The 22689-nt window shown below is 42.3% G+C and overlaps 2 protein-coding genes and 1 long non-coding RNA gene across 5 annotated transcripts in view; 2 read left to right on the top strand and 1 right to left on the bottom strand.

Annotated features, from left to right (window-relative positions):
* DHRS12 (dehydrogenase/reductase 12) overlaps window positions 1-7595 on the top strand; it is a 60336-nt gene extending 52741 nt beyond the window's left edge. The window contains exon 11 of the transcript XR_003434781.1: window positions 6359-7595. The gene's annotated coding sequence lies outside the window, so the exon portion shown is untranslated. The remainder of the gene's footprint in view (window positions 1-6358) is intronic.
* Window positions 1-22689, bottom strand: part of WDFY2 (WD repeat and FYVE domain containing 2) — a 183287-nt gene that overhangs the window by 18434 nt on the left and 142164 nt on the right. For all 3 annotated transcript variants that reach the window (XM_027116392.1, XM_027116393.1, XM_027116394.1), the window contains exons 7-8: window positions 14744-14870; window positions 2155-2260 (exon numbers count right to left, since the gene is read on the bottom strand). In XM_027116392.1, coding sequence (XP_026972193.1) covers window positions 2155-2260; window positions 14744-14870 — 233 coding nt within the window. The remainder of the gene's footprint in view (window positions 1-2154; window positions 2261-14743; window positions 14871-22689) is intronic.
* On the top strand, window positions 12120-17137 carry LOC113625655 (uncharacterized). Its single transcript, XR_003434782.1, has 2 exons — window positions 12120-12876; window positions 16462-17137. It is a non-coding gene; the product is annotated as an uncharacterized LOC113625655 (long non-coding RNA).

The following is a 22689-nucleotide window of genomic DNA, read 5'->3' as shown; positions in this document are numbered from 1 at the left end:
ATCAGCATGTGTAGTATGATTCCATTTTTTGGTCCAAAAAACAATCTGACATGTATCTGCAGAGAAAAATGTAAGGAGGGATGTTTGCCAACATGTGAAGGGCAGTATTTCTGGGTGGTGGTATCATGAATAATTGACATTCTCTTTGTTAACAAGTACTCAGTCTAACTTTTCTACAAAGAACCTGTATTATATATACTTAAAAAAATAATAAAATTGTGAGAAATTGCGTTTCATTAACTGTACAAACACACGTTCAACCTATGGGATGTCTGCCTGATCTGTGTTCAGCCACCTGAGGTCTCCCCCCGCCGGCCCACCCCCCGGCCGCCGCCCCCTCCTCTCTGCCTCTGCCTCTGCGCACGACCACTTTGCCCGCTCTTTGCCCTTGGTGCTTCTTGTTCTGGTCAGAGTGCACTCACGCCCGTCAAGCTCTTAGTGCTCCCTCCTGCCACAGACCCTTCGCTGAGAACGTCAGCAGATGACAATCCTCCGCCCGGATGCTCTAACTCACACCAACTGTGATTGAACGATTTGTACCATTGAATAGTTCTCTGACGTTTTCTCCCCCATGTGTTTTCTTCCAGAAAGGCCACCTGCCCTTCAGGGCAGGGACAGTTTCCTTACACCTCAGGCCTCCCGAGCTGAGCGCCACATGGCACTTAGCTCCACAGACACACCTCAGGGGATGTATGTTTACAAAATGGGACACGTGCAAAAAGTGGATGGAACCAGCACTGCTCATTTAGAGCTTTGAATCGCTCTAGAAGATTTAAGATAGTCAACAAGTACCGAGCGCCCAGATATTTTCATGTCAAAAGGCATAACTGAAGCAAGATGGCTCGGAGGACTGCCCACCAACCACCTGGTTCCGTCTCTGGAACACCACATCGTTATCCTCCTTTGGGCCTCTGTCTATCAGGGAGGGAGGCTGTGTGCACAGAGGGAAAAGAGCCCAGCGGTTCCCCTCCCCAAGTCTGGCCAGTCAGGCCTGGGAAGAAGCCAGGACAGTCCAGGTGTGACTGTCCGTCACCCAAAACAGGCCACCATGCAGAATAACGAGTCACATGGGAGCCTGGCTAGCACACACTGTGCCGACATCCCTGCCTTTACGCCCACGGGGCCAAGTGGTACTTTCAAAAGCAACAGTCCACAATTCCCTACGTCCTGACGGCAAGGATCATTTTAATTAGTTACTAATAGAACTCCTGTGGATTTATGGTTTGAGCAAATCAAGCTTCAATCTCCTTAAGCATTTAATTACTGGTATTTGAAAGGCACTGCATTATGGGTAATAGCAACTACTCCCTTGAAATGAGATTGGGGTGAGGGTATGGAAGAAAGTTGGGAAATCGCTTCTGTCTAATTTTTCAAGTGTTGCTTTTCTAAGTCTCGCATCCCGCAAGGAAATAAATTAGAAGAATACACACTGTCAAAAGGAAAGTTCACCCAGCATAATTCTAGGGAAATGAGAAAATGGTTAACTTCAAAGTACCTGTCAAAGGTGATATTCAGTAAGCAAATCGTTGTTAAGATGCTCAAAGAGGAAAAAGAAAATTCACTGAAAAAAGAATGTTATGATAAAACTTAAATATATGCCTAAAAAATGACAACGTATATATTTATAACTGGAGAACTGCTTAGAATATGACTCGCAAACACACAAAAAATATTTCTAATATTTCTATTAATACCAAACTAAGGATCCTTCATCAAATACCATTTCTCACACACTAGCCACCACTTCCCCCAATAACATGAAGTACTACGCTTTCTGTCTTCGTAGGCACTTTATAGCAAACGGCTACTCACCTGAAAATAGCTGCTTCCTCTTTCTCGCCTGAACTGCTGTTGTAATGGTTCAACAGATTTAAAGTCTAACCAGCTTAGTCTCAGTTGAAATTCTTACGAAATCTCCATTACGTTAAGTGTTACGTGCCAATTTATGAGGGGTTAAAAAAGAAAACGGAAGCTCCTTTCATACCAGAATTTTTAAATTTTCTGACACAACATGTTTTCTTTCACGGTTTACTCATAAAAGAAAGAAGAAGTGAGTAGGAGGGGAGGCTGAAGCTTTTTTCAGTAGGGTAGGAGCTGCAGAGCCCAGCCCGGTGGCTGAGGAGGGGGGTGGCCCGAGGCTGCTGTGGCACCTACCTCCTGCCTCTCCACGTCCATGTTCCAGACGACAATCCCACCGTCACCACCACAGGAGATGAGCTGCCGCGTGTGCTGTGCATAGGACAGGGCCTGGACTCTGTCACTGCGAAAGAAGCAAGAGTTAGTGACAGTTCCCAAGAGCAGAGAGAGCCCTGAGGGAAGGAAGCCCAGCAGTTGGTCACATGCACACTCACCACTGAGCCCCACCCAAGAGCAGATCTTGGAAACCGGATGGAATTGTCAACATGCTAATATTGGGAGAGTACTCAAGATTTTCAACACTTAAAATAAGTCAAAATGCTCGTTTAATAATTAGCTAGGTTGAACTTTTTTTTCTTGGCGGTACGCGGGCCTCCCACTGTTGTGGCCTCTCCCGTTGCGGAGCGCAGGCTCCGGACGCGCAGGCCCAGCGGCCACGGCTCACGGGCCCAGCTGCTCCGCGACATGTGGGATCTTCCCTGACCGGGGCACGAACCCGTGTCCCCTGCATCGGCAGGCAGACTCTCAACCACTGTGCCACCAGGGAACCCCTTGAACATCTTTTGATGTGCCTGTTGGCCATCTGTATGTCTTCTCTGGAGGCATGTCTATTTAGGTCTTCTGCCATATTTTTTAAAAATTTATTTATTTTTGGCTGTGTTCGGTCTTTGTTGCTGCGTGCGGACTTTCTCTACTTGCAGCGAGCGGGGGCTACTCTTCATTACGGTGCGCGGGCTTCTCATTGCAGTGGCTTCACTTGTTGTGGAGCACGGGCTCTAGGCACACGGGCTTCAGTAGTTGTGGCATGCGGGCTCAGTAGTTGTGGCGCACGGGCTTAGTAGCTCCGCGGCATGTGGGATCTCCCCAGACCAGGGCTTGAACCCGTGTCCCCTGTACTGGCAGGCAGATTCTTCACCAGTGTGCCACCAGGAAAGTCCCTTTCTGCCATTTTTTGATTGTTTGTTGTTTTGATATTGAGATGTATGAGGTGTTTGTATATTTTGGAAATTAAGCCCTTGTCGACTGCATCATTTGCAAATATTTTCTCCCATCCCATAGGTTGTCCTTCCGTTCTGTTTATGGTGCCCTTTGCTGTGCAAAAGCTTATAGTTTAATTAGGTCTACTTGTTTACTTTTGCTTTTATTTCTTTTGCTTTGGGAGACTGATCTAAGAAAATATTGCTATGATTTATGTCCAAAGGGGAAAGTGGGGAGAGATAAATTAGGGGTATGGGATTAACAGATACACACCACTACATATAAAATAAACAACAAGGACGTACTGTATAGCACAGGGAACTATATTCAGCATCTGGTAATAACCTATAATGGAAAAGAATCTGGAAAAGAATAGGCATATATATAACTGGATCCCTTTGCTGTCCACCTGAAACCAACACAACATTGTAAATCAACTTTAGCTCAAATTTTAAAAATGCTCGTGTAAGATGCTAAGGCCCCAAGGAGAGGTGTCTTTGTCAGTTACCAACACTTAAGGAAAAAAGCTGTTGTACTGGTTCCTTAAATGATCAATTAAGTAAAGTCTGTGCCATCTGTTCATGTTACATTTGTAAGGTCATCCAACGAAATGCCTGCTGGGCGTACCTGATGGAGCCAGGTAACCTGTGCTGCCCGAGACGGCTCCCAGGGTGAATCCAACACAGCAACAGACTTGCGTTCCACTGATTCTCTCTCTAGTTCTCATGTCCTCTTTACTGATTTTGTGTTTTATTTTTCTTTCTAGTTCATACATGGCTGACAAGTTGTTCCCCCTTGGTGGGGAATTCAGATTCAGGGTCTGACAACTTGATCACCAACGAAAGGTGATAGAGACCTATGTTCCTGTGGCAAAAAGAGAACAAGGAATCTGGTTTCTTGGTTGTTTTTGTTTGATATTTTTCTATTTTGAGCTCAAATTCATTAAGAATTCCGTGGCCACTGGGAAGGAGAATAACTCTGTGAAATCTCAACTGGTGATTTTTTGTGTGCTTTTGTGTTTACTTTTCACTTGCGGCTGCAGTTGTAGGACTGAAGCCATTAAGCTCTGTGCGTCCGTGTCTGCAGTTCAGAAGGGCCTTTACGTCTTGTGTGTGGAATGCTTTCCTGTTTCCAGAGGGTACCAATAAATTAGATTATGGCATCTTTTATATTATAAGCACTTGCTTATAAAGATAAGCAAGCGTTTATATAAATTAAATATTCCTAAACTTCACAGAAAATAAGGAAGCTGAACCTCTAAAACTTTAAATTTACTAGACTTAAAAATTATTCCACAGAAAATACACCCTAACTCAGTGATATTTTAAGAATCCAAGTTCACAAAATTAGGGTAACTCTTTGGCAAATAAGACTTGCATGATGAGTTTTATAACACAGGTATGTCTTTTTCTGGATTAATCAGTGTTAAATATAATGCAGATGTACATTTTGTTTTACTTGGGTTGATTTCTCCTAAATTTATATAGGATAACTAGTCAAATAAGCTAATATTATGCCTATATAATGGTTAAGATTTTGAAAACTAAGTTTGTGTTCAATTAATTATTCTGATAAACTTTTTATACATACAGCAATTATGTTTTATAGCATATCAACTTAAAGATCATTCCCAAGATCTTTAGGTAACTTACAATGGACTAATAGTAAGTTGAGCTAATTGATAGTCATTGGATACCTACCTAGATAATTTCTAAGTAACTGAAACTTCGATTACAAAGCATAATAAGCATATATGATTATATATGTTTGCCTATTTTTGTATGCTGTAGAGAAGCTGTAACTGAGGTGTGTCATGTCAAATGAACGTGTTCCTTTTTGCCACTTTCAGGGGATGCAAAAGTGATGTATGTCACAGTAGAAATTGATGTCATGTGATTCATGAGCTGTGCGAGTCTAGCTGTGCTAAAATGCCTGCATGTGATGGAAAGTTCTCAATTATCCACATCCTCCCTCCTCCCAATCTTCTCTATGAAATATGAGTTAGTTACTTTGGTTAATTATTATAATTAAAATGGGTGGTTGAGACTATGCCAGGTGCAGTAATGAAAAGGAAATACGATTGTGTCTGTGTTTTTGTTTTGGGGGAAGAAAAAAAAAAAAGAGTATTGGTTTTTTGTTTTTTTTTTTTTCCTGCACCACATGGCCCGTGGGATCTTAGTTCCCCGACCACGGACTGAACCCAGGCCCTCGGCAGCGAAGTCAAATCAAATCTGAGAAATTTTTAAACTATTGATTCATCTGAAAATAGCAATGATGAATCCATTGCATTTTAACATAAATAACATATATTTTGGGGAAAATAACTATATTTCCCAAAACAAAATATTTTGAAGACAAAATGGCATTGTTTAATATTTGTGCAAGTCTTTCTAATGTCTGGCTTAATAGGCAAGAACCAAATACTCATCTCTTTCTGCATTTGTTATAATGTCACTCAGGTAGCCTCTGGAAAACTCCATCATATACTTTCGAGAGAGCATAAATGAATGAAAAAGGCAATTCTAAAGTAAAATATAAATTTGTTTCAGAATATAAAAGAGAAAAATAAAAGACAAAACATGGAAAATGAATTTTACTTGCTTTGGTTTACAATACTCGAGTCTTTAAAAAAAAGCTATAAAATACATTAAAATTTTGGCATAGTTCCCTCGGTTTTGATGGCTTGCTTCCTTAGTTTACTGAGTAATGCCTTGGACTACACTGCAAGAGGATATTCTTTACCTCCTATGGAATCTGCCTAGCTAGCAGAGATTCTGTGTCTCACGAAAATTATTTTCAGAGCTTTATGTTGACTTGAAAAGTTCTTGATTATTTAAGAAAAGAAAAAGGAACAAGGGCCCTCATTTGTGAAAAGACCTAAATTCTTTAAGACTGTGTTCCTTTCTACATTTATTTTCCAATGTTTTCTTGTTACTTCGATTATATAGATAACCAAGTATTGTTTCCTAGGCACCTGTGCTCCTATCTTAAGTATCTAAAGATATCAAGTATCCTCTGAAAATGGTTTTGCTTTCCCACACTGAACCCTGTATTTTGGGGAAAACAATTTTTTTAGCATATTTTTAAATGCTAAGAACGATCTTTAGATTATCTAAAACTATCTTTAAGATTTTCTAGAGGGGTCCTAGAAAAATCATAATGATTTGTTCCCTTTGCCTTATAAAGATAGAGATGCTATACATAATTGCTGTGTTACTAACCGCATTTGTTCACTGTGTTACAGGAAGAGCCGTCGGATCAGAGGAGATGCTTAGTCTTCCCTAGGTTAAGTCAGTATGGGTAAAATATTATTAATATATTTCTGCAATTGTATATTGCATGGGAAGGCCCTGGAGACTTATCAGTGCTCTCATTGTCTGTTTTTACCTGCAGGCAAAATACTGATCAAATCTCTTAGGAAATAGTTATGTAGGGTATCTCAATAGAGAATTTTACTCTTCTCAATTCTGATATTATTTATAACAGTAAAAATTAACCATTAAGTCTCTAATATCTACAGGTAACTTTGTATTATTCTGACTCTTGCCTGAAGCCTCCACGATAAGCTACAGGCCAGAAAGGTCAATCTCAGAGTTTCCTGGGAAAGGACTCTATATAGCAGGTATTTTTAAATACTGGTATTTAAACGAATAGACTCTTAGGCAAAGGGTACTGAACTGACATTGCTTAGATAATCTGTAAACTGTGCTAGTGGATCGAGTCAGGATTTCCTTGGATTTCTGGACTCTTTTTAGTCTGCATGCAGATGGCTTCAAAAATGCAGACTGCTGAACCAAAAACCAGCAGAACAAGAATTAATGACACAGGACTGAATGAACTGAAGAGGGAAGTTCTACTGTGGTTACTTGTCTGGAATACTGTTGACGTTGCTTTAATGTTCTATTTTTTGGATATATGAGGCTGCCTTTTCTCTTACTTTTTATGCTATCTCTAACTTATAATTTAGTAAATTCTGCTTTGATAAGCTAAATCCAGACATTTAAGAATGATATCCAATTCCAGAGATCCCCCAGAATTCAAAATCTGTTACTGAGTCCCCTTGATTTGCATGGCAATATAGTTATTTCACAGGTTTAATTAGAATCTATCCATAGTATATCGTTGGGCAGACAAGGCCTTACCTAGAGTATCATATTGGAGGGTAGTGTTCATTGAATCAGATATGACTGGCCCCTTTAAGAATTAAGGGAGCCAATGCCTATGACCATCCCCCTCCCAAAAGGAAAACTGGCCTGGTACCTGGTTTGCAGGGTCCTTGGCCTTACAGGTGGTAAGAAAGCTACCAGGCCAGGAAGCTAGCAAATGTTGAAAACCTCGAGCAATTCAACGAAGGTTATAAGTACTATAGGTGAAAAATGGTGGAGATTTTCTTGGGCTCAGTTTCCTAGCCTTGGGATAGCAGATAACAGAGGTTCTGAAAAGCTCAATCCAAGATTCCTTATAAAAACTTTTGTAAATGTTGTGGGCTTAATAGTTGTTTAACACTGTACGGCTCCATATTTGCAAAGCAAACCAAGATGGCCTGCGGGTTAATTTACACTCTTATTGCACCAGTGTACATAATTAGGCCGAACTTTATGAGACCAGCCTTTTTTTGTGTGATCAAGAATAATCTTTGAGATTATTCTGATTACAGGAGAGGAGGGGGAAGAACTCGCAGGTAGGTCAAAAAACTTTGAAATGGGCAAAAAGAAATTACTGGGGTATCTTTTCAATGGAATATCAGGTATGGTCTAGCACCCCCTTCTGGGTTTTCTGACTCTATGGGGGTCTGTACCTTCAGTATCTTTATGCTATTTTATAACTCTGTAAGTTATAGAAAACTGATACTACTGCAAATGAATTGTATCCAGTGAAGATGCAACTAATTTCCACATCCTTTTCCTCACATGGAAGAAATCAACTGTGAAAACACAAATTCATTGCAGCATTCTCCATTGCCTCTGCATGTTTCTACTCTGGATTTTCCTCTGAACTGGTTGTAACATCTTACCAGCTCCTTTATTAATTAATGACTAATATAAAATCTTTGACATGTATTCATTAAAAAACAAAGTCAATTGTTTTCTATCTCTCCTGGTTGTTACTTCATACATTTTAGAATATGGACTGACACCATTGTGACATTCCGGGGCAAGAAGGAAAATCTATCTATTTGAACAGATTCATAACCGCCCTGTGATTTGAACTACATTTCATTTGTTAAGACACCTTGATACACGTCAAGGATCTTGCAAAACGAAATAAGCTACAGAAGGAAGTGCTTTGCCACTCACAGCTGGCAGCAACATTCAGCAACAGATACATAATTTATGGGACTCCAGTCCTGTTAATATTCCAACACAGGAGAACACAGTGATGAATGCTGTATCCCAAGCTTTGTAATAAAGCAGCTCAGGGGCTTCTTGATTTAAGGATTCAAAATACAACCACCTTGCAGTTAAAAACGAGGTGAGGGAACATCCCCAGGTTCACAGATCAACAGTTATAAAAAGTAAAAGATACCTTCTTGCATTCATGTTTGATCCGGCATCACTGTAGCATTTATACTAGAAAGCATCTCAAAACTGGTTATTATTTCATAGATGAGCATTCCATGAACTGCACTACAAATCTCTTATGAGTGTATAAAGACCCCACTTTGCACAACCAACAGGCTCCACCATCTACAAAGACTATTCTTAGTGGGATGGCCGCACTCCCTTTCTCACCAGCCCTAGAGGCAGCATTTCTGATCGGGCCAAGCTACGTAACACGGAGGACACAACGCAAAATGAAAACAAAGGGCCCCTTGTCAAAAAAATAAAGCATTACAAGATGGTGACAGTAGAGCACTCAACCAAGCATGGGACCCTTCTAAGCGTGAGGCCTCATGTGAGTGCAAAGGTCACACGCCCATGAAGGCTGGTCCTGTGTCTGATGCTTCTTGAGGAAAAAGGGTAGAGAAGCCTTTATCCTCTTTATAGAAACAGATTTTCAGACACAGGCTACCATCTACCCAAACATCAACTTAGGCCCTGTTCCATCCCCAAAGTAGGCGGGACTTAAATGTACAGCAAAGAAATGAAACTTTCCAGAGTATGAAAATTCCCAGCCCACCTGGTGAAATCTAACCAGTTAAGCATCTGCTTCTAGAGATCTCTCTCTCTCTTATATTTGTAACTCCCACATTCCTAAGTTTTCCAGACCTCCTAGGACCAGAGAAGGTCCGTGACCGATCCACACATGAGAGGTCTCCAGGATAACTGACACTTAGGGTTGTCCCACACCAAAGGGACCCTAGAAGGATCGTCTCCCCAGGGATTCTTGGACAACAGCCAAGGCTGAACCTGAACTTGGGGTCTCCCTTCTGGGAACACTGGTTTGTGCATCAGCAACAATTTGCTGTTCACTGGCTAGAGTGGAAGTTCAGATTAGCCACTGGCCCTCTGTCCACTTGCAGTTTCCTGAGAACACTGTATTTAGTTCATGCAGTTCTGTTTGGGTAATCCTCAGCAGAACGATGAGAATCTCTTCATCTCCTAAGATCCAGATCAACGGGGAATCTCCCCCACCGAGGCCACCTACTTTCCAGTAAAATGGCAAACGGACCCACCTTTACCACCTTTTCATACGTCTAGCACAGCCCCATAGAGGCAGGGACTGTTTTTTTAGTCACCTTTGGGTCCTAAGAGCCCAATACAAAGTCTGGTCTGTAGACGGAGCTCAATGAACATCTGCTGAATATATTAGGTATAGAGGGAGTAGGTGTATGTGGCAATATTTCCATTGGAAATGCTACAATCAGGGAGAAACAGTAATCTTATCTGAAAGCTCGATTTTTGAATTATTATCATTTTTATTAACAAGAATAATGTTAACAATTGCCACTAATTACCCCTTATTCTTGTGCTGATTATTTTACATGCATTGTATTATTTCTGATTTTTGACAACCTTTGAGGGCTTTTCTTTCCAATATTGTCCTTATTTTAGAGATGAGGAAACTGAAGATCAGAGATGAGGTGTCTTGCCCAAGCCTACAGAGCCCTCAGCAGAAGGGCTGCCTCGTATACAGCCTGGCCTGACTCAAAGGCTATTACTAGTCACCACACTATACAACCCCTCTGTCTTTGACGAGATGCTACCCTCTGTAAAGAACTTTAGCTGCTAATACTTTGACCTATTATGTCTTTAGTTAGCTAAATACTTAAAAATAGAAAAGACATCTCTTCCCATCACCCCTAATGATTCTCTGGTGTGACAATGAGAAACGCTCCTAATCTCAGATTCGGAAGGAGAGAAAGCTTTCATACATATTTATCCTTGGTCCCTCTCCCCCAAACCCAGAAGAACCTGAGTGCAAGAATTTTACTTCCTTTCATAACTTTGATATAAGAGAAAAGCATAAATTCTCCCACTGTTTATTTATTTATGAATAGCCTATTTCTTTACCAAAAGAATTCGAAGATGCTTATAACAAAAGTCTTACCCATGGTAAGAAGAGGAAGAGAGAAACCCAGAGCTGGGGCTGTGGAAAGAGGCAAAGACACAGGCCACGTGGGCCCAGGGTCCCGGCTGTGACAGAGCCTCATGCAGCCCGCGGATCCCAGTCCTGGTGGAGGGGTCCATCACAAGGGACCACGCAGACCTTTACCTGTGCTTTAAATCAAGTTACCATTAAATTAAATTGCCAGGAAGTCTTAGAGTCCTAAGAAAACACTATTAGAAAGAAAAAATATGGCCATGAAAGAAAAGGTGGCCATGAAATGATAGGTATTATCCTATACCTATCAGAATAAAAAAGAATCTAAAAGGTCCAAGTCCCATGATTAGATTTGACAAGGTGGGCACGGGACAATAAATGTCCAGGTTTATGCTTCAATCATATCCATCTAACTGGTAACTGATTCTTGAAAAACATAACTGGCCCCTGAAATTGGAACCTTTTCTTTGCCTTTCTTTCCCCAGAGCTGGCACGTAATCATGTTCTACTTGCTGCAGGGAATAAAAATACCAAAATGCTTCAAATGCAGATAATATTGTACTATAGAAGTATACTTTCTCAGCTTTTTTTCCTTGGACTTGGAAACATTTTTGCTGTCATCAATCACTTACTTGTGCTAAAGCTCTCTCTGCTTTGATGGGATTTTTACACATCAAATCAAACTAGCTACATTAATGTTGTATTTCTGCCAATGAAGGATGGTGTGAAAGCTCAGAACCTGGGACAGAAGCCACAGGGAGCTGTCCCTCCACACTATGGCTGGACCTTTCCAGAAGAGGGGAAGGCAGTCTCCCCACCCTGAGGGGTGGGGAATCTCTGCTCCAGTCTGCTCTTCCCGGTGCCCAAGCTCAACGATTGGGCCCCTGATTTGGAACTCTGGCCACCAACAGTCATCCTGGGGGAAGGTGGGAAAATGAGGAATTGTAGGAGAGCAAGGGGCAGCCTGAGGCCCCAAGCAGAAAGCCTTCGGCCTCTAAAGTAGAAAAGAAAGAAAACACCATGGGGCATGGTGGGGACCATGTTATTCAATGTTCATTTTTGTTTCCCCAGAGCCTAGCACAGGGCTGGATACAAAGAAGGTTCTGAGAAGCTTTCTCTGCTGGACTGAACTGAGGTCTGGGAGACCTAAGCTACCAGCTGGAGTCTTTGAGGATGGAAGCCCAATATTCTCACCGAAAAAATGATATCTGACCTCTCTCTTTCATAGGGTTATTGTAAGATTAAACTGAGGTGTCTGTGTGTTTTGAAAGCTCTTTGACAAAGTATTAGGCGCTACTCAAATACAAGAATCAAGGATGGGGTGAACTGGGAGATTGGGATTGACATACATACACTACTGATACTATGTATAAAACAGATAACTAATGAGAACCTACTGTATAGCACACAGGACTCTACTCAATGCTCTGCGGTAACTTAAATGGGAAGGAAATCCAAAAAAGAAGGGATATATGTATATGTATAGCTGATTCATTTTGCTGTACAGTAGAAACTAACACATTGTAAAGCAACTATACTCCAATAAAAATTAAAAAAAAAAAAAAAGAAACAAGAAAAGATTGCAGATAATTTGAAAAAAACAAAAAACGAAAAACAAATACAGGAATCACCAAACACCAATCCAGTGGCCAGTTTTCAGGGCAGAGGAATGGCTGCTGTGAACGTGGGCCTTATCCTGCCTGATGCTCTTGACCTTCTTTCCTGCACCTTCTTTGTGAACCCCGTCTTCCTCCATCTGTCAGCAGCTCCAATGCTTCCCTGTCCCCACCTCGGGCACTCAAACCCACTCTCACAGTGTGACACCAACGATGCTGAGGAAGTTTACTTCTCCTAGTTCTGTGACACCAAGGGCAACCCCTCTCAGACTAAGACCTGGTGTCAAGGAGCCCCTCATAGACTCCACCTTATTACTAAGCTTGAATTATCAATAAATAAAGCACCAGGCAAGGCCTTCTGCTGTTCTTCCTGTTCAAGGCAGTTCTGACCGGTAGCTCCTGATCTCACCAGCCTGTCCACCGCACCAGGCTCCAGGGTGCAATCCTATCAGGATGGACTCCAAGTATGGTTCGTTTCATCTTCTAAAAGGCCAAGCCTGTATGTCTCAGAAACTGGAAGACCTATTAGTTTAGGCTTCATTTTTCTGGAACTGAGAGACTGTCTCCACTTTATAGCTTTTCCTTTCTTATCCAACTGTAGATGCAAGTCTCCCAGAACAACGTTCTGCCTAAGGACACGCAGCACCCAGTGACGCTGGCGGTGAGTACTGACACCCGCCCTGCTTGCAGTCTTTGTGAACCACTGTGTAGAAATAAAACTAGTTATGAGCTAATCTGAATGAGTCCAAGAAATACTGCTGATCTTCATTCAAAGCCTGTATCTGATTTCTCGGAGGCAGCCCGAGTAGCAGAAATTACTTGGTAGAGTAGCTGGTAACCAAGTATTAGGAAACAGGGCTGTATTTTGTTTTTCTTTTTCTTCACTTACATGGATGATGTCAACTCCTTCTACGTGATCTCGATATGTGTCCCCTTGTCATGGAGAGAAATATAAGGGAGTAATTCCTTTCATGAGCTGATACTGAGGTCTGAGTGGTCCCACAAGCCAAGTATAGCCCCGGACAACTGATCTGTTCTCTCATGTGGGAATGAAGGACTTAGTAGCTACGTCTCTAAAATTAAACTCTAACACAAAATATAAGTATTTGTGCATGGGCCCTGTAAAATTGAATTAGCTCATATCTAATAATTCCAAACTGTAAATTTAACTTCTTAGGAGAAGTTTTTGAAACTCGTGTTTCCAGGCAGATCTACAGGCGGAGCTAATGCCACTTAAAACCAGTCAGTTCATGGGAGTTGATATATTAGAGTCATAGTTAAGATCAGGTTGAAAACTTTAAAAGTTAAAGACAATTCAGATCAGCTTCAGAGTTCTAAAGCAGATTGAAAATTCTTTTTGGCAACACGATCAGGCTTTGCCTCCGGGGACCTCGGGCAGCACACGTGGGACAAATCAGAGTGTGGTCCAAGGGTCACTGGCAGAGCTACTTGGGAGGCTTGTTACGACACAGATGCCCGCAGCTCCAGACCAGTGGAGAGAATCTCAGAGGACAGGGCCCAGGAATCTACTTAACAGATTTCTCAGTGATTCTTGGCGGACAACAAAGTTTGAGAACTGCTCCAAGGAAGCAAAAAGCTTTCTCTGCTCTTCCTCTCAGTCTCCTGAAATCCACTCCTTAAGGAAGAAGAGCCTGATACTAATCAAGGCGAGTACTCAGTAAATATCTGGGGAAGTACAACATGTACTGGGTGAGGATACCTTTTCCTTAAGCTGCCAGGAATCTTGAAACCACATTTGAACTCAATTATAGAAATTCTGTAGGCCTTCATAGCTTATATTCTGAAGCTCTTTTTTCTCTCACTCTCAAATTTTTACTCTTATAGTCTTCCCTGGTTCTCTTTTTTACCTTTTATTTCTTTGCTGCCACTATTTTATTTTGTGGTTTTTGTAAGCACTCTCAAATCCTCTGTGGGTTAAAATGGGGTATAAATAAATAAACATACTTATGTACAGATATAAATCAAAGTGGCCATTATTTGCGTTCCTGTCACATTATCCCCAGGCTAAGCTCCCGCCACAAAGACTGGCCCGCATGCCTTTGTTCCAGCTTTCAGCCGGGAATCTTTCCCAGAGTTCTTCATAAAAGCACCAACAGGGAATTCCCTGGTGGTCCAGTGGTTAGGACTCGGTGCTTTCACTGCCAAAGGCGCGGGTTCGATCCCTGGTGGGGGAACTAAGATCCCACACGCCCCACAGTGCAGCCAAAAATAAAAAAATAAATAAATTTGGGGCTTCCCTGGTGGCGCAGTGGTTGAGAGTCCGCCTGCCAATGCAGGGGACACGGGTTCGTGCCCCGGTCCAGGAAGATCCCACATGCCATGGAGCGGCTGGGCCCGTGAGCCACGGCCGCTGAGCCTGCGCGTCCGGAGCCTGTGCTCCGCAACGGGAGAGGCCACAACAGTGAGAGGCCCGCGTACCGCATAAATAAATAAATAAATGAATAAATAAATAGATAAATATAAAAAATAAATGATAAATAAAAAAATAAAAGCACCAGCAGCCTTACCTATGTCCTTGGAGCTCGATGGCTGTTCCTTTTCTCCCACCGATGTCCCACATGATGACAGAGTGGTCGGAGCTCCCCGAGAACAACACCCGCTGGACGGGGTCCCAACAGAGAGCAGTCACCCCACCTGAGAGAACAGACACAGATGGCCATTCGTCACAAAGTGACAACATTATTCACCAGTAACTTGTGAGAGCAGAGGAGTTCGGAGCTAGCGCAATTCCTGGCACACAACAAACTTCTGTTGAAAGAATAAGTCCCCAAAGAGAAAAAAATGGGCTCCAAGAATAAAAGTCCCACTCTTTATGCACTTTTCCCCAAAATTTAATGTACCATAAAATCAATTACTGTAAAGACCAAAGGGGAATGAAAAAGGCAATTAATTGACCTTCAAAAAATAGACATAGTTCTAAGAACAGAAAATACCGCACTGTTTGGAAATATTGACCGTAGTTTTTAAGCCCCGTCTACCCCACATCCCGACAGCAGGTGAGCAGTAAACGGGGCTTTAAAAAAGCTCAGTTAGATTTATTTTATTCTTGAATACAGGTGTTGATAGACAACAATATCAGAATTTAAAATGTATTTTCTCTCTCTGGGAATTTAAATTTATAGATTCTGGGAAAATTACTTACATCCTCAAGTGTCAGTTTCTTCAACTGTAAACTGGGGATGATGGTAATACGATGATAACACTGAGGATGATATCAGCCTAACCACTACCTACCTCACAGGGTTACAGTGAGCATGACGGGGCCAATTACCTGGGACCACTCTGTAAACTGTGGTGTGCAGTACAGATGGTTATTAGCATCACTCCAGTGGTTTGGCTATAAAACATTATGACAGATTTTCTTCCCTGGCAGTCCCATCATAAATCAAACTTCTTGTGTACTGAGAACAACAGTAACTTTTTATGTATAAGATGAGCACAAAGCTTATGAATACTTAAGAATATGAGAAATTTTTACTCATTTTTATTGAAAAATATTATATTCTGAAAAGAACATACAAGTTGTTTCTTATTTGTTGGAATCCGACATTTTTCTTCTTTAGATCATCAATTTGTTCTAATGAAGTACTGCACTTTAAAAGCTTTTAGGAAAGTTTCTCTCATACAATGTCTCAGAAGATATTTTTTCAAGGTCAAAAGGAAAAAAACCCCCCACTATCCTGGATTATGCTTAATAGCTTCTCCCTATACCTGCACAACATTCTGCTTGTATATATTCCTGTCCCTGTAAGAATACACACCACTTCCCCCAGTGCACCTGTGCTGACCACCCCCTGCAGCTCCCATCTCCTCTTCCCTCCCCCACTCCCACCCCAAAACAAGCACAGGGCCAGCAGCAAACAGGCTCTGGTGGTACCTGTTGAATGAACGAAAGAGCAGATGAATGAAGACACAAAAATCGCTTTTTCATCCACAAATCTCGTTATTTGGAACTCCTCTGCTATGCTTACTTAGCCTTTCAAAGCTAAATATTTTCTCTTTCTGTATAACTCATCTTCTCTCCCTGTTATTAAACTTCATGTACCCATCCCCCGACCCTTAACCTTCCTTCAGTATCTGAGAATGTAATGCTTCAGGATATGCATTCCATCGTGCAAAATGTTTATTCCCACACAGTACTAGAATGACTCACTTTGTTAAATATCTGTGGTAGAGTCAGCTAATTGTTTACTGAAATTCATGTTCCCTCTTCTTGTATATACAGCGCTCCCTGGAAAGTTGCTTCCTACAGGGGCCACATTAACTGGCCCCTCTTGCAACTAGGGGGCATGTGACCAGTTCTCAGCAAGGGAACCCAGAAAGTACGCGGAAGTCATACACATCCCTCCCAGGCCGAGGCAGTTAAGACGTTCCTTTTCCACTTTCTCTTTATACTTCCTCCTGGAGGACTCCAAGACGCCAGGACACAGAGAAATTCTAGAAGGAGCCTGGGACCCTGAATCACCACATGGAAAAGAACAGGAACACTTGCACTGGATTGTTACATGCATGAGGAAAACACCTTTGCATTAAGCCACTGAAATGTTGAAAGTTATTTGTTAGAGCAGTACCATTACCTACTAGAATGCCACAGAATTACTAGAATATTATAATAAGGCTGGTCCAAGAGGAAGGTGAGAGTCACCCAAAGCTTCAAAAATGTCAGACAAGTGAAAAGAAGCTATTACTTTACACTGTTAATATTGATGCCTAATACTTAAACAGAATTAGAGAGAACCCTGGTTGGAAAACTGTTTCATTAGCCTCCAAAGCAACCCACTATAAACTCTGAATTGGTTTTTCCCTCAAAATGTATCTAGAATCTAAGCACTTCTCACCATCTCCATTGCTACTATCCTTGTATGAGCCACAATTAAAATTCTTGCCTAGAAAATTAAAAAGTATGACACATATTTTGCTGTAAAGGCTCTGGGGGAAAAAGCACTCTCATACACTGTCGATGAGAATGCAAACCAGTAACATGGGGAAGGCCATATCCAACAAAACTACGTATGCACTGAGCTCTCAATCCAGCCCTCTCACTTCCAGGAATTTATCTTGAAGATACTGTCCCTGCTCCCATCAAATACACACTTTATTCATCTCAGCATGGTTTGAAATAGCAAAACATTGGGAACAACTTAAATGCTCATATAAGAGAGTGGGCAAATAAAACTATGGTACATTCACAGAGTACTATGCGGCTATGAAAAAGAATGGAGAAGACCTGCTGGATGGCTATGACATGATTTCCAGGATATACTGTAAAGGGAAAAAGGCAAAGTGCAAAAGAATATCTACATTATGCTACCTCTCCTTCCTTCTCCTTCTCCTTCCTTCCTTCTCCTTCTCCATTCCTATTACCCAGCCTCTCATCTAAGAAAAAAGGGTAGATGAGAAATTACTGAGATTTGTTAACTACAGCAGGTGTGTGGGAGAGGCTGGGGAACAGGAATGGAGAAGAGATGAAGGAGAGACACTTTTTATTGTGTTTTTTTGGGTTTGGTTTTGAGTTTTGGAATCATGTTACTATTTCACATACTCGAAAACAAGTAAAAAATAAAAACTAGGAGTGTGTGTGTGTGTGTGTGTTGCTGAGGGGGAGGGGGAAGGAGAACCCAAAATGGAATATGAACAGAAACAAGTGAACCTAGCCATATTACAAATAAGTGGTACAACCTCACTGAAGGGGGTTAGGGGAAGAATTGACAAAATTAACTATGAAAAATGGTACTAAGGCCAAATGTAAAAAGATTTGTATACAAATACAATACTCTAGTTAGTTTGTCAGATATATGATAAGAAACGGAATATTTACATAGTTTCAACGTTTCAAGGTATTTCCTCACAACATACTGATTTATTACAAAGGGTGATTACAATGGAGAAACCTGGCAGACACCATCTTAACCAAGCGATCAAAGTTAGCATCACCAGTAAGAGGACAAATCAGTATCATGTGCCTTCTGATATGATGCACTGAGAAGGCATATCGTCACTTTTGTTTTATTCTTATAAAAATTTAACCATAAGGAAGCATCAGAAAAACTCAAATGGAGAGACTTTCTAGGGGGGAAGGACAGTCAGGCTAGTACTCAAAAATGTCAAGGTTGGGACTTCCCGGGTGGTCCAGTGGTTGAGACTTCTCCTTCCAATGCAGGGGACAAGGGTTCGATCCCTGGTCAGGGAGCTAAGATCCCACATGCCCCCGGGGCCAAAAAACCAAAACATAAAACAGAAGCAATATTGTAACATATTCAATAAAGACTTTAAAAATGGTCCACATCAAAAAAAAAATCTTTAAAAATAAAGAGTGTCCAGGTCATGAAAGCACAGAAAGACTAAAGAACTGTTCCAGGTTAAGGGACTAAGGAGACATTATCACCAAACGTGGGGTGTAGTTGTGGGTTGGATTCTGAACCAGAAAAAGGATATTAGTGTGATAACCGGAGAAATGTGACTAACGTCTGCGGATTAAAGAACAGTGTTGTTTCAAATTTTCCTGATTTTTGATATGTGTACTGTAATTTTCAAAGATGTTAACATGTGGGGAATAGGGGTGAAGGATGGATGGGACTCTCAGCACCTTCTTTAAATTCTGAAATTATACTACTAGCCTCATACAACGTTTCCTGCTTCCACTCCTGTCCTTGTTGTCTATTCTCCACCAAAGTGATCACTGAAGAACACAAAGCAGATGATAACACCCTTGCTTAAATCACTCCTGTGGTTTCCCATCCCATTCAGAGTAAAACCCACAGTTCTCTCCAGGCCCTCGGTGATCTGGCTTCTGCCACTATAGGGGCTTCCCTCTCTCTCCTCCCCCACCTTACTAGCTCTGCTCCAGCCAGCTGGGCTTCCCAAAGTTCCTAGAACAGGCCAGGTTCATTCTTACTTCTGGGTCTCTGCGTTTTGTTGCCTCTGCCTGTGACTTTCTTCCCCTAGATTATCACTGGCTTGTTCCCTCACAAATGCCACCTCCTCAGAGACCTCCCTTGACCACTCTTACCACTTTCCTCCTTACGGTATTTCACTTCAGAGTATTGCCTACTGTCCCAACAGAATGTAAGTTCTAGGAGGGCCAGGGCTTTGGCTTTTTCCCACAGGAGCCCCAGGATCTAGAATTCTGCCTGCCTTACAGTAGGCATTCAATAAGCAAATGATTGAACGAAGGAGGAAGTACATGGATGACTGTCCTTTGCCTGTTCTTAGGACATGAAACAGGCACATGACATCTCTTTTCCTGGCTGACCAGTGTTGTCTCTGTGCTGGTCTTCACCTATTCCACTACTCATACCTGTTAAGTCAGGGAATGCTCATCTCAAGGAGAAGCTTTGGAGATGGTCTTGCTTGACTAGTTAAGGATTAGGGGGACAGAAAAGAGAAAGATGACAAATATATGATTTCCCCTATTTAACATGTGTTTGTGTTCCCCCCCCCAATCATATTCATATTCAATATTTGGAAGTGATTAGGTCACAGGGGCAGAGACCTCATGAATGGGATTAGTGCCCTTATGAAAGAGACCCCAGAGAGCTCCCTCACCCACTCTGCTGTGTGAGGTTATAGCAAGAAGACAGCCACCTAGAAACCAGAAAGTGGGTTCTCACCAGACACTGAACCTGCCAGTGCTTTGATCTTGGACTTCCCAGACTCCAGACCTGTGAGAAATGTATTTCTGTTGTCTATAAGCCACCCAGTCTATGGTATTCTGTTATGGCGGCCAGAATGGACTTAGACAACATGTAAAATGGGTGGCTCAGGTTCTTTAAAACATGGTGTTAGATTTAAATAATGGTGGGCACTGGTAAAAAGAATGGTTAGAAAGGCTTATTTAACTTTAAAGACTGAATTGGATGGGCTGTTCATCCTGTCCAAACAAACATGGAAATACTTAAATAGGGTTTTCTATGTGCCAAGTGATAGACACTATTCAGCTCCTCCTAACTAATACACACCAACATCTACCAGCATTGCACCACGAGAAGCAGGCCCTCTGGCCTTTGTTGGTGACTATGGGAAAAGGATGGTTTATGATGAAGAAATGGGAAGTTGATATACGGTATCAGAAGTGCAAAGGCTCTGGAACCAGATTCTAGGCTCAAGTGACAGCTCTACCCTTATTAGGTATATGACCCTGAGCAAGTTATTTAAGACTTTGAGCCTCAGAACTCTCATCCATAAAAGAGAGATGGTAATAGTTTCGTTAAGATTAAATGAGTGGGGCTTCCCTGGTGGCGAAGTGGTTAAGAATCCGCCTGCCAATGCAGGAGACACGGGTTCGAGCCCTGGGTCCAGGAAGATCCCACATGCCGCGGAGCAACTAAGCCCATGCACCACAACTACTGAGCCTGCGCTCTAGAGCCTGCAAGCCACAACTACTGAAGCCCACACGCCTAGAGCCCATGCTCCGCAACAAGAGAAGCCACCGCAATGAGAAGCCCATGCACTGCAACGAAGAGTGGCCCCCGCTTGCCACAACTAAAGAAAGCCCGAGTGCAGCAACGAAGACCAAATGCAGCCAAAAAGAGAAAAACAAATACCGTGTGCAGCCAAAAATTAAAAAAATTAAAAATAAACAAATTTATAAGATTCAATGAGTGAATATATATAAGCACATGGAACAGTGCCTAGTGCATGGGAAACACTCAATAAACGTGAGCTATGATTATAGTGCAGGAGATCTCATCTGGACCATCTCTGTGACACTGTTTTTTGTTGAGTTAGCCTAAGGCAGTGACCAGCGCGTTCCCATGCTATCTCAACCATCGTAAGATCAACTAAAGTTTTAGAAACAAGGTCCACCTCTAGTTTTTGCACATCACATCAGGCTGCAAGGAGTCCGAGCTGGGAAGGGGAGTTCTCGGTAACACAGAGTCAGGAAGAGTGAACAGACAACCAGGTTAAAGCAAGCCAGGGCGCATTCATCAGACTCTCCCAGGGCTCAGACTGTTACACCACAGGCTTCAGGAAGAGTGGGAAAGAGGGAAGGAAAAGCTGCAAGACAGGAAACAGGATGGGACTGGGGAGGCAAAATAATCACCCTGTGGTCCCATCCCAGTTCCATGTAAATGACCTAACAACGGGTCTCTATTGGAGGCTGGCTTATAAACTGTAAATCACAGCATTCATTTCAAATCAGTTCAATAAGCAGGTACTGAGCATCTTCTATACGGCAGGCACTGTGCTAAGCTCTGTGGATATATTCAAAACAAATAAGACTCAGACCCTACACCAACACAAATATACAATGTGAGTTCTGGGAACGAGAAGGACACGCACATTGTGTTTGGTGGAGCCATTCTCTCACCAGACGTGGTTGCTCCCTCTGCCTGGAGCGCCAGACCTACCTTTTATCCCCCAGGTAACCTTTTCTCCCTCTTCAAGGTGCAGCTCAGGTGCCCTCTCCTGCAGGAAGCCTTCCCTCCAACACCCCCAATCTAGGTGAGGCTCCCACCTCTGCCCACGTCTCTAAATGTCACCATCACTCACTGGATCTGACTTTGCTGGATTATAAATCTGTCCCCACTGTAGACTTTAGGCTCCACATCTTTGTATTCAAGCACAGTGCACAGAGCTGGGTGCACCAGAGGTGCTCAGTGTATGTTTACTCACCTGGCCCATTAATTGAATGGCAAAGCAGCACGGGAGGACAATAAAGGAGAGCAATAAGCCGTCACAACAGAGGCTTTGGCAGACACAGAGGAGCCCAGAGGAATGGGGCGGGGAGTCTCTTCTTTCTGCGGCGACTGCTGCCTCTGTCAGCTTCCTGATGAGCAGCAGAGCCCTTTCCACCCGACGCCTCTGGCGGCAGCGAGTCAGCCACCTCAGCGAGTCCAGCTCGCGGAGCAGTGCAGACACAATGCTCCGCCCTCTCCGTCTACACCCGGGCCAACCTCCTCGCCCTGCATGACCCATAACCAGGATGGAGAATGAGAGCCAGGGCTGCGATGGTTGTGGGTTTCCGGGGTTTATGATATTTTAATTGACAAAAATCATTTATTCCATTTCATTGTCCTTCACTCCAGCTTTCCGCTCCAGAGCTCTCCCTCATGGTTTCATTATATGCTTCTCCCTGCCTTGGCCCTCCACAATATAACCGACAGAGTAACTTTTAACATAAATGAATTCATTCTTAAAAGTCAAGGTTTTATCTATACTATTTTATACTCTCATAAGTGGAATTTTTAATAGCTGCATAATATCCCAAAGCATGGGTGTACCTTATTTCACTTACTGTTAGGTTAACTTTCAACTATTATACGTTTTGCTAGGATGAACATTCTTATACATAAAACTTTATTCCCATTTCTGATTTAGTTAGAAGAGTTTCCCAACTGTGGAACCAGATCAGAGTATAAACATTTTTAGAAATTTCATACATGTTACCAAATGCTCAGTGAGCTAATTTTTGGAGACTTTTACAACATATCTTGCAAAAGCTAAAGACTAG

The sequence above is a fragment of the Aethalodelphis obliquidens genome, unplaced genomic scaffold, assembly GCF_003676395.1.
Source record: "Aethalodelphis obliquidens isolate GAN/ISIS:26980383/991018 unplaced genomic scaffold, ASM367639v1 scaffold16, whole genome shotgun sequence".
Classification (NCBI taxonomy): Eukaryota; Metazoa; Chordata; class Mammalia; order Artiodactyla; family Delphinidae; genus Aethalodelphis; species Aethalodelphis obliquidens.
This window is presented reverse-complemented; position numbering and strand designations above follow the sequence as displayed.